The 13,144-nt window shown below is 40.9% G+C and overlaps 2 protein-coding genes across 2 annotated transcripts; both read left to right on the forward strand.

Annotated features, from left to right (window-relative positions):
- The first annotated feature begins 281 nt into the window (after nt 1-281).
- LOC115499633 (olfactory receptor 1L6-like) lies at nt 282-1,211 on the forward strand. Its single transcript, XM_030293748.1, has one exon. The coding sequence runs from the start codon at nt 282-284 to the stop codon at nt 1,209-1,211; it is 930 nt and encodes a 309-aa protein (XP_030149608.1).
- A 5,434-nt stretch (nt 1,212-6,645) lies between these two features.
- On the forward strand, nt 6,646-7,587 carry LOC115499139 (olfactory receptor 1G1-like). Its single transcript, XM_030292852.1, has one exon. The coding sequence runs from the start codon at nt 6,646-6,648 to the stop codon at nt 7,585-7,587; it is 942 nt and encodes a 313-aa protein (XP_030148712.1).
- Nucleotides 7,588-13,144: the final 5,557 nt, after the last annotated feature.

Raw genomic sequence — 13,144 nt, forward strand, 5'->3', positions numbered from 1 at the left:
GCTGGGTGTTGAATCTGCTAAAGATTTTCTCCCTCCCTCTGCCACTGTGCTCTCTCTCTCAAAAAAATAAAAATAAAAATGAAATGAAATCAAGAGAGCCAACACCAATTCTATGAAGTTATGGAGTTCTATCATAGAATACATGATGGGCTGCATGATGACTCTCCTTCTGCAGCACACAAGCTGGAACAAGTTTTAAGATATCCCCTCTACCAGACTGAAGACCCCAAGCCAGGACACACACCTAACATTCCTTCATATTTTTTATTTACAGGAAATCAATGCTGAGGGGAAACCAGAGCCATATTCCTGAATTCCTCCTTCTGGGACTGACCAGTGACCCCAAATATCAGGAGTGGCTCTTTACCAGCTTCCTAGTCATGTATCTGGTCAACGTGGCTGGCAATTCAGTCATCATTGCAGCCATCCGGGGGGACACCCGCCTCCACACCCCCATGTACTTCTTCCTCTCCAATCTGTCCCTGGTGGACATCTGCTTTACAACCGTCATCGTGCCACGGATGCTGGCAAACACGTTGAGCAAGACCAAGAAGATCCCCTTTGCCCAATGCCTCACACAGATGTATTTCTTTGTGGCCTTTGGGATCACTGACAGCTTCCTCCTGGCTGCCATGGCTATTGACCGCTACATGGCCATCTGTAACCCACTGCATTACACCACGACCATGAGCCCCCAGCTCTGTCTCCTGCTGGTGACAGTGTCCTGGGTGCTGTCCCACCTTCACTCACTCACCCACACGATTCTCATGGCCCGCCTCTCCTTCTGTGGGCCCAACGTCATCCACCACTTCTTCTGTGACGTCCAGCCACTGCTGACGCTCTCCTGCTCTGACACCTCTGTCAATGAGCTTTTGGCCTTCACAGAGGGCTCCTTGGTGATCATGAGTCCCTTCATCTTGATCATTGTCTCTTACGTCCACATCACCCGTGCCGTTCTGAGGGTCCCTTCTCGAGGAGGCAGGCACAAGGTCTTCTCCACCTGTGGGTCTCACCTCACAGTTGTGGCACTCTTCTATGGGACCATAATATTCGTGTACATTCGCCCCTCATCCACCTACTCAGTGACAAAGGATCGTGTGATCACTGTCATCTACACAGTGGTTACCCCCATGCTGAATCCTTTTATTTATAGTCTTAGGAATAAGGACATGAAGCAGGCCTTGAAAAAGCTGATCAGGAGAGTAGAATAGCAAAACCCATATATGGTACTTCTCAGCATTCATTCATTCAATAAGAACCCAAGAAACACCTGCTATGTGCCAGGAACTGTACTTAATGATTAAAATATTGCAAAGATACCTCAATCATAGCTCTGTCTTCAAAGTTAATCACAGTCCAGTGAGGGGGAATGAGACAATTACAATAGAAGGTTATTATACTTCTTGGTAAAAATAATATGAGACACAGATATTGATGCCTTACTGTATTAGACACATAGTTTACTTTTTTCTCTTGCGGTCTCTGTCTCATGTTTGTCACAGATGTGACCAATGTTGTGTAAAATATCCTGATGAAAAGCAGGAAAAACTTCTGTAGGGATTTTTTTTAAACCATTAGGATATGGGTCAGCTCCTAAGAAGCCTCAGTAAGTCAATGTCCTCATCATATGAGTTAATCATCTTAGGCACAATCCCCTTGGGTCTAGCTAGTAGATTTTCTTGTTACTTTTAGAATAGCTCATAACTTCCCCAAAGCTGTTCACATATTTTTCAGAGAAGGCAGCTTCACCAGTATGGTAATAAGACCCTAAGATTATGACGTCAAGCACTTACATTACAACTCAGTCCCACAAATTGTGACCATAATCAAGCCACAAAGACTACTGAAGTAGACAATTTTCTTCACCTACATAATGCATACAAAAAGTAATCTCACCATGTGGTTGTGGGTGTCAAAGGAAAAATTCCAAATTTAACAACTTTTGATTATTTACTTAACCCCTCTGAGCTTCTGTTCCCTAGTTCTGAAATTATACTGCTTGTACTGGAGGCCCAAATCCACCATCACCAACTCTGATCTTGGGCAAGTACATTAACCTCTCTGTCCTTCAGTTGTCATATGCAAAGTGGATTGTTGTGAGGATTGAATGATATAACAAGTGTCCTAAGACGTATACTATTTCTGTTTTAAGTATTTGGAATAGTGTCTTGCACATAGCAAGCTCCAAATAAATTTCAGCCATTACATCAAAAGTATATGAAAGTATGTCTATAGACCCTTCCCAAATAACATTCGAAGTTTTGTAGTGAAGTGGGAAATAGTCATATTGGAGTGAACTCACTCCAAGTGAGTTCAGTCTAAGTGTCTCCTGAAACTATTTCAGTATTTCCAAGTGTTTCACTATAAATGATCCTGTCCTTAGGACCTTATAACTATGTTGTCAATATTTTTAAGAATTCCAGTGGGTACAGAGAAGGCCTCCCCAATATCCACAATAACAAAATGTCCCCCAGCCTCCTTTTTCCCTCCCTCCTCCCTCCATCCCATCTTCATTTCCAATAATGTTCAAATAATTCCTCTATCAAATAGAACCTTCATGAGGAATGCTGTTCAGCACTTCAAAGTTCTGAAATACAATCTAAAACTGTGAGATATGAAGGAGACAAGTGAAGAAAAGATGGGGGACAAAAATATAACTTTACCCAGGAGGAACTAAGGGGACTGGATACAAAACAGGGAGGGGGGAAATGTAGGAACCTTCCTGCAGAGGAAAAGAGAAGTTATGGTAGATGATTACATTGCTCTCCAAAGAGTACAAGCTTTCAGGGGCTCCTGGGTGGCTCAGTCATTTAAGCGTTGACTTCAGCTCAGGTCATGATCTCACAATTAGTGAGTTTGAGCCCTGCGTCGGGCTCTGTGCTGACAACTCAGAGCCTAGAGCCTGTTTCAGATTCTGTGTCTCCTGCTTTCTCTCTCTCTCTCTCTCTCTCTCTCTCTCTCTCTCTCTCTCCCTCTCTCCCTCTGCCCCTTCCCTGCTTGTGCTCACTCGCTCGCTCTCTCTCTCTCTCTCTCAGCTATAAGATGAGTAAGTTCTGGGATCTAACATACAGCCTGGTGATGACCATTAACAATATCGAATTATATACTTGCAATTTGCTGAGAGAGTAAATAATCTTAAGCATTCTCACCACAAAACAGAAATGGTAACTCTGAATTGATGGATGTGTTTATTGTGGTCATCATTCCACAAAGCATATGCATATCAAATCACCATAAATATGTACAATTCTATAAGTCTAAAATTAGAAAGATTCTGATTTCCAAAATGAAAAGCCCCAACAATGTTATGTAGGACACTGTGAACCTTTCTTACATATTGGTGAAAAAGAATGACCTGTAGCTACAACTTTCCATATGAATGAATGGCAACAACATAAAATTGAATATGGATGGACCTAGAGAGCATTATGCTAAGGGAAATAAGTCAGACAGGGAAAGACAAATACCATATGATTTCACTTATGTGTGGAATCTAAAAAGCAAAACAAATGAATAAACAAAGGAAAAGCAGAATCAGACTGTAAATACAGAAAACAAACTGATGGCTGTCAGGGGGGAGGAGACTGGGGAGTGGGCAAAATGGGTGAAGGCAAGTAGGAGGTATAGGCTTCTGAAAGTCATGGAATGAATAAAAGGTACAGTGTAGGGAATGTGTGGTATTGTAACAGCATTGTATGGTGACAGATGCTAGCTTCACTTGTGGTGACCACGGCATGACGTATAGATTTGCTGAATCACTGTGCTGTACCCCTGAAACTAATGTAACATCATGTGCCAACTATATTCAAATAAAAATTTTTTTAAAAAACATAAAATTGAGTGAAAGAAGCTAAATGATTCCATTCATGTAAAAGACAAGAAGAGGCAAATATAAACAATACATGATTTTCACACATAGACATAACTGGTAAAACCATAAGAAAAGTGTCCCATGTGTTTTATATACTCATTTTTATATATGATTTATTTTGCAATTTATAAAATTTAGAGGAATTTTGCGTGCAGAAGCCTCTATTACTTCAGTAGATTTTTATAGATGAGCCATCTCTCTGCCTTCTAGAGTCACAGGAAACACATCTGTTCATAGAACAGTAAGAATCTGAAGACAATGTGTAGCCCACCCTACATCAAACCTGTCCAATTCACTTATTATTATTATTTTCTGAGAAATACTAGGGTTTCTTTAAGAGGATTAGAATCTGATTAGAGTACACACTCCTTGGCAGATTAGGGTGGGGGGAGAAGGCAACCCCTCCCCCGCTTGTGCCCAAGGGTACCAGGTGTAGTACTCTCAGGAGTCACAGACCTGGTCACTCTGAGACAAAAGTGCTCCTGACACTATTGGGACTCACAAATCCAAGGCCCAGAAGGGCCAGCTCGGAGGTTGGACATTTGCCCCATTTTGTCTCTAACTAGGAGGTTGGGGATTAGGTCCCAGGAGATACTCCATGTGAAAAGCCCACAGCTCCTCCTGGTTCCTGTTCCTGAGGACAGGTTGCTCCAGCCCCAAATCTTTAGTCCATGCTGCTGTTACAGAGAAGGAAACAAACTGAGGTTGTAGCAAGTCCTCTTGAAGAGAAGAAGGAAAGGCAAACCAAACTGGCAAGGCAGACAAAACATCTAGTGATGGGGACGGGGCGCCTGGGTGGCTCAGTCGGTTAAGCGGCCGACTTCGGCTCAGGTCATGATCTCGCGGTCTGTGAGTTCGAGCCCCACGTCAGGCTCTGTGCTGACAGCTCAGAGCCTGGAGCCTGTTTCGGATTCTGTGTCTCCCTCTCTCTGACCCTCCCCCATTCATGCTCTGTCTCTCTCTGTCTCAAAAATAAATAAACATTAAATTGTTAAAAAAAAAAAAATATCTAGTGATGGTGAACGAAATGTGAGGATGATCAGAATTTCCAGGTAAGACCTGAGGGGGTAGAGGTGGGAGGCATTGGTCACACACAAACACCTCCTCCCCTATTCCTTCCTCCTTTCCTGTCCCTTCCTCACTCTCAGCCAAATAGAACCTGGCTCTCTTAACCACCATGAGAAAAGCTTTGATTTGATATCCATGAATTCCCTGAGTGTCCAGCCTGAAGTTAGTGCAAGTGGTCCCCAAGCCCCCGGCAGTGGCCAAGACATGGTAGCTGTGCAATAACAGTGCTGAGAACCCCTGGATTGTGCATAGACAATTCACTCCCAACCCACTGGATTGTGAATGGCTTCTGGAATCAGTCTATACCACCATCCAAGGAGTGAAATAATCTCCACAACAATTAACAGGTCAACAAGTCCTATCTCTTTTTTTTTTAATTTAAGACTCAGAGGTATATGCTATTTAGATTTATGTAGGCTCATTTTACAATTCAGGTTCTAGAAGGTAAATGATTTGACCGAGATGGTATGCCTGGGATTCAAACCTGGGCCTATACATGTCACAAGTCCAAATGGATGCTCTGTCATGGTACTACTAGGTCAGAACCATTGCCATCCAAGGTCACAATGATGATATTGGTGACTATGGTATTTACAACTCTATGAAACTTTACAGTTTTCAGAGCTCAACTTCCCACAGACAGGGACCAAGAAAAGTCCAATTTTCTCAGGACTGAGGGAGTTTCCTGGGAGTGAGGTGTTCAGTTTTGAAAGCAGAAAAGTCCTGGATAAACACAGAGGACTAGTTGGTCACTCGAGAAGGCACCTTTCTTCTGTTAAATCCATCAGGAGTAAACAATAATCTCATGAAAATCTACTATTTGACAAGCAGTTGATATAAGTCGGTCACTGTTCTAGCTCTTTACAATCCTTACCTAATTTAATCCTCAACAAAGTTCTGATTTCAGCATTATTACTCTCATTAAGCAGATGCAGAAACTGAGGCCAGAAAACCATGTAGACCTGTTCAACATCACAGCACACAAGGAGGCTGGTGGCCCAATGAAGGTTTGTCAGACCCAGAGGCAACGTATCTCATCACCACATCATGACATTCGTACAGGCTGGTGCTGACTGTGTGTGTGTTCATCTTTCCATACCATCCAAATGCACAACATAAAATCTGTCCTTGGGATTTTCCATCCAAAGGTCCTGAAAAAACCTTTAACTGATTCTGGTATTTTCATGCTTTCAACAGTCTTATATGTTAGGTTTATGTCCACATCTTACAGGTGAAGAAAATGAGACTCAAAGGTTACAAATAATTTACCCAAAATATAAAAAGCAATGAGGGTTGAGAGAGAGATGACTCTCCTTAACAACTGTGTAGTAAATGCAGATCCTCAAGAGATCCTATTCAGGCCTCACAAGCATATGAGACTGATATTTTCACTTTTTTAAAAAGGTGGAGAGTGGACTAAAACCTAGGAAGTTTCTTCTTAGCTAAGCTCCAGTTCAACCTCATCCAGGAGGTCTACAAGACAACTCTGAGACTGCTAAAATGCAAAGTTCACTCCCAAGATCGCCCACTGTCGCTGTCCACAGTTCTCGGCCCTGTACATGCTTACAACCCACCATGAGAGACAGGAGTGCATTCTTGTGACCTTTGAAAAGAACACAGAAAACAGAGGAGAGGCTTTGAATGATATAACCTTTTGGAGTCTATGTACATTTAAGCAAGATTTTCCTGAACCTGTTCTACTTTAAATGGCAATTAAAAACCAAACCAGCGTCTCTGACTTCCTGCTCCTGGGCTTCTCTGCACACCCTGAGCAACAGCCTCTCCTGTTCGGACTCTTCCTGGGCATGTACCTGGTCACCGTGTTGGGGAACCTGCTCATCATCATGGCCATTGGCTCTGACCAGCACCTCCACACCCCCATGTACTTCTTCCTGGCCAACCTGTCCTTCGTTGAGACCTGCTTCACCTGCACCATTGTCCCCAAGGTGCTGGCAAACATCCTGACACAGCGCCACGCCATCTCCCACACTGGGTGCCTCGTGCAGATGTACTTCTTCATGGCGCTGACCCTGCTGGATGACTTCCTGCTGGCCGTGATGGCATATGACCGCTACGTGGCCATCTGCCTTCCTCTCCACTACACCACGATCATGTGTCCCCAGCGCTGCCTGCTGCTGGTCGCCGCATCCTGGCTCTGCTCCCACCTCCTGGCCTCCTCGCTCACCCTCCTCATGTCTCAGTTCTCCTTCTGTGCCTCACATGCCATCCCACACTTTTTCTGTGATGTACCCCCACTCCTCAAACTTGCCTGTTCAGACACCCAGATCTTTCAAGTCACGATGTTAACTGAAGCAGTTCTCTCCGGCATGATTCCACTCACCTGTGTCCTGGTCTCTTATGCCCACATCATGCACACAGTTCTCAGGATTCCCTCTGCTGGGGGGAAACACAAAGTCTTCTCGACCTGTGGCTCTCACCTGTCAGTGGTTACTCTCTTCTATGCGACACTCTTTCTGGTGTATTTCCAACCCTCATCCTCCTACTCCGCAGACACCGGAATGGTTGTATCTGTGATATATACGATGGTCACCCCCATGCTGAACCCCTTTATCTACAGCCTGAGGAACAGGGACATGAAGGGGGCTCTGTGGAGACTCTTTGGCTGGGGAAGATGTTCTCCTCAGTAAAGGGTCCTTCCTCAGACTGGGAGCTCAGGCTCTCTGAAATGCCTTTTCCCTGCACTTCCCCATTGTAATTTTGAAAACTCAAGTTCAAGCAAGATGGATGCTCAGCATCACAACCAGGTTTAACAAACAGAGAATGCCTCCCTGGCCAGAATTACAATCAGAGATACTGGAAAAGGACAGAGCTGCACCCCTGGAAGATGAGTGGCCAGTAATCCCTACAGGGTGACTTGACTAGTGGTATAGGTGTCCAAGCAGATCCAAGCCAGAGAGTAGGAATCACCAAGAACGACATGAGACAGAATTCGGGTGCTAGGAGGAAGCCGAGTAGAAGCAGCTCAGCCTGGGACTAACAGGTCCCACTCAGCTACAAGAAATGCTCACAACCAGGAAGGCTCAAGTGCTCAGAGTTTCAGGGACCATTTCCAAGCCCAGCTTTGGAAACAACTCACTGATAGGGACTAACCTACCCACAGAGAAGGCTGCACCAAGAAGACACGCTATTTGCTGGGACTAAGAGGACAAGAAACATTTGAGGAGAAGAAACTAGGCACCGACACTTCAGAGGACTGGCCCCAAATCACACATCAGGGATCAGATCTAAGGTTCTGACAGAGAGCAATTATTAGTTATGGACAAGTCCTTGATTCTTTGGTATTTAAATTCTAGCTTATTTCATTTGTCTCAACTACAGAATAATCCATGCTCATTATAGTAAATTTGTAAAACATGAATAGGAAAAAAGAAAACATTCACTATCCCTCCATATAAAGAAAGCCACTGATAAGATTTCACAGTATTTCTCACCTATCTTTTTCTAATGACTTTTTGTCTTTACTTTGTTGAGAAAATACTGCTGGTACAATTATATATACTTATTTGCTTAATCTTATAACATGAATTGTCTCCATATTATCTCTTCCTGAACATTTGGCTCTCTGAGAATACATTATAAAAAATGCCCATGATGTATATGGCATTTCACCATTGTTGGATGATTAGGGGAATGAAAGTTTCTAAGCTTTCACTATTACAAATAATGATGCAAAGAAAGTCTCCAAAAAGAAATTATTTTCATATATCATATTTAATATTTTTAAAAGTAGAATATCTATGGGACACCTCGGTGGCTCAAGTCAGTTGAGTGTCTGACTTCAACTCAGGTCATAATCTCACAGTTCATGAGTTCAAGACCCACATCTGTGCTGACAGCTCAGACCCTGGAGCCTGCTTCAGATTCTGTGTCTCCCTCTCTCTCTCCTCCTCCCCTCCCTCACTCTAGCTCTCTCCCTCTCTCTGTCTCTCTGTCTCTCTCTCTCTCTCTCTCTCTCTCCCTCCCTCTCTCTCAAAAATAAACATTTAAAAAAAATTTTAAAGATTCTCTATCTCTCCCTCTGCCCCTCTCCACTGCTCATGCTCTCTCTCTCAAAAAAAAAAAATAGATAGATAGATAGATAGATAGATAGATAGATAATAGATAAAGTAAGTAGGATATCTAAGTAGTATCTTTACAGGACCATTTATTCAGCCAGCAAAAATTCCCAAATGAGAGTGCCCTTTTGTCTACATCTTCTCCATATTTTGATGTTCACATTGTATCCTTAATTACAAATGACAGGATAGCCAAAATGGTATCTCCTTGCTTTACTTTTAATTTCTTTGATTGTTGGCGAAAGCACTATTTTCCTCAGTCTGTTAACCATTTTTTTCCATTTCACTCTTTTCTTTTTCTTTTTTTCTTTTTAAAAAATTGTTTTCAATGTTTATTTATTTTTGAGAGACAGAGAGAGAGAGAGAGAGAGAGAGAGCACATGAGCAGGGGAGGGGCAGAGAGAAAGGGAGACACAGAATCCGAAGCAGGCTCCAGGCTCTGAGCTGTCAGCACAGAGCCTGACACGGGGCTCAAATTTATGAACGATGAGATCATGCCCTGAGCCTAAGTCAGACACGTAACCAACTGAGCTACCCAGGTGCCCCATCTTTTTTTTTTTTTTTTTTTTTTGAGAAAGAGTGAGCCTGATTGTGAGCAGAGAGGCAGAGACAGAGGGAGAGAAAGAGAATCACAAGTAGGCTCCAACCTTCCAGCACAGAAACTGATGTGGGACTTGATCTCAGGAACCCTGATTTCATGACCTGAGCCAAATTCAAGAGTCAGATGCTTAACTAACTGAGCCATCAAGGTGCCCCTATTCCTTTTTTAACTGAAGTGTAGTTGACTGGGGCGCCTGGCTGGCTCAGTGGGTGGAGCATGCAACTCATGATCTTGGGGTCATAAGTTCGAGCTCCATGTAGTGTATAGAATTACTTTATGATATACATTTTTAAATCTTTATTTATTTGAGACAGAGAGAGAGCAGGAACGGGGAGAGACAGAAGGAGACACAGAGAGAGAATGCCAAGCAGGCTCTGTGCTATCAGCACAAAGCCTGATGAGGGGTTTGATCTCATGAATCATGAAATCATGATCTGAGCCGAAATCAGGAGTCAGATGCTCAACCGACTGAGTCACTCCCATACCCTTTTACTTTTAAGTAAAATCTTCAGAAAGAAAAAATGAGCATAGATAGAAGTACACTTGACATGTAATATAATAATATTGCTTTCAGGTGTACAACATAGAGATTTGACAATTATATACATCACAATATGCTCCCCACAATAAGTGTATATTTGGGTGTTAGGAAACTCAGCTAGAAATAATCTTAGGAGTAAAAGACATCATAATGGCTATTAGAAAAATTTTTTATATGAATGAAAACCAGTTATGATGGAAAGAGCCCAAATATCCATCAACTGATGAATGGATAAAGAAGATGTGACATACATACATATATATATATATATATATACATATATATACATACATATATATGTATATATATACATATATATGTGTATACGTATACACATATATACGTATATATATATACACACATATATAATGAAATATTACTCAGCCATCAAAAAGAATGAAGTCTTGTCTTTTGCAATGACATGGATGGAGCTAGACTGTATTATGCTAAATGAAATAGTAAATCAGTGAAAGACAAATATATGATTTCACACACATGTGGAATTTAAGAAACAAGACAGATGAACATATGGGGCAGGGAGGAGTGAAGAGAGGGGAAAATACCATAGAAGATTCTAAACGACAGAGAACAAACTGACGATTGAGGGAGGGAGGTGGTTGGGAGATGGGCTAGATGGGTGATGGGTATTGAGGGCACTTGTGATGAGCACTGGATGTTGTATGTAAGTGATGAATCACTGAATTCTACTCCTGAAACCAATATTGCACTGTATGTTAACTAACTGAAATTAAAAAAAACAATTATGAAACATTATTTACAGGAAATTCTTCACAGGAAACTTACAGTTCTTACAGTTACATGCAAATATTAGAAAAGAAAAGGATGCAAAATAAGCTTAGAATCCATCTTAAAAAGAACAATAAAATCAGTCCAAGGAAGAAAACAGATGACAGAAAAATACAACAAAATAGAAAAAAAATATATACGATAGAGAAGACCAACAAAGCTAAAAGATTATTTTTTGAAAAGATCATTTATATTCCTCTGATGAAAATGGTCAGATGGGGAAAACACCAATCATCAGTAACAAGAATGAAGAAAGTGACATTACCTCTGATATTAAATAAAGAGGATATTATGAACAATGTTAAAGTTTATTTATTCTGGGGGGGGGGGGGCGGAATCCCAAATAGGCTCCATGCTGTCAGCGCAGAGCCTGACATGGGGCTCAATCCAACGAAGCACAAGATGATGACCTGGGCCAAAATCAAGAGCCAGACAGTTAACCCACTGAGCCACCCAGGTGCCCCACAATGATATATAAATTTTAAATTTTAGATTAAACACAAATTTCTAGAAAAATATAACTCATCAAAACTAATTTAGTAAGAAATAGAAAACTGGAATAGACATATCACCATTGAAGAAGCTGAATGTGTAGGCTTTCCTCAAAGAAAGTTTCAGGCCCAAATGTCTGTAAGAGTGAGTGTCTATACACAATCCAACCAGGAAAATATTTCAGGCTTCCAAACCCTTTCAAAAAAATTAGAGAGGCACCGGGCTGGCTCATGTTGGGTGTGGAGCTTAATTAAAATTTAAAAAGATATGTTATACTAAAATTAAAAAAAAAGAAAATGAGGAATATTCACTCAATTCCCTTTATGAGATTAGCACAACATTCATACCAAAAAGTGACAGGAACATTGCAAAAAAAATTACCATTACAAGTTGATCTCCATGAAGATAAATGCATCAAAAATTTTATAAAATAAACATACCAATTCAAACTAAAATATTAGCAATGCGATCACAACAATGCAGAGACAATAAGATATATCATTACCAAGTTGAGTTTTCCTAGGAAGGTATGGTTGATTTAACACTCAAAAGTCAATCAAAGTAAGTCACCATATTTACAAAGCAAAGGACAAAAATCATTAGATGCAAGAACATCTCAAAAGATGGAAGAAAAAAGAAAAAACATGTCATACAATTCAACATCCACTCACTGAAAAGTCCTCCTAGCAAAATGTGGATAGAAGAAAACTTTTTTAATCTCAAAAAAAAATTGCCTTTTTGCAAACACACAGCACATACAATATATAAAGCTTATACATTTAAATCTCTGCTGTCTAAATGGGGAACAAGACAGAATACCAGCTCTCACCACAGCTAGCCCACACTTCACCTGAGGTCCCACCCACTGCAGGAGAGGAAAAAAAATAAGATTTAAACTCTGTAAAGGAGGAAACAAGGCTGCATTTTGTTTACAGATGATATTTCCGTATAATTGCAATTCAGAAGAGTCTATGGAGCAACGATTTGTTTAATAATTAGCTATACTGATGTAAAAACAAATAAATATAGACACCTGCACACACATACACACACACTTCATAACATACACAAAAATCAATTCCAAGTGTACTAAAGAACTGATTGGGAAGAGCATTATTATAAAGTTTTTAAAAGAGAATGGTGGAAAATGTCTGCCTCAACTCAGGAAAGAAAGGGCTTCTTCAACTAGACACAAATAAAATGCTAAGGGAAAAAAATTATACACACACACACACACACACACTTGAATTCAATCAGTTAAAGTAAAAATATTTATTTAGCAAACAGCACTATAATGAGTGAAAAGACAAACCACCAAGATATAAGAAATATTTATAATGCATAAATCAACAAAAGGCTAGTATCTAGAATAAATAAATAGCTCTAAATAGTTCTACAAATACATTAGAATATAACAAATAACTAAATGGAAAAATGAACAAAACTTTAAACAAGCAGTTTCAAAATAAGGAAATGAAAATACTAGTAAGTATTTACAGGGTCCTCCATCTCATGATTAATCACTGATACATAAAATCAAAGCATCAGGAGATGTCCCCCAAAGCACACCCAACATGATGACCACAACGGAAAAGGCTGAAACCACCAAGAGTTATCAAGGATGTGGTGCAGCCAGCACTCGCACACACTGCTGGTACAAGTGCAACTTGACACAATTTCTTTGGAAG

This window comes from Lynx canadensis, chromosome D4 (assembly GCF_007474595.2).
Source record: "Lynx canadensis isolate LIC74 chromosome D4, mLynCan4.pri.v2, whole genome shotgun sequence".
Taxonomy (NCBI): Eukaryota; Metazoa; Chordata; class Mammalia; order Carnivora; family Felidae; genus Lynx; species Lynx canadensis.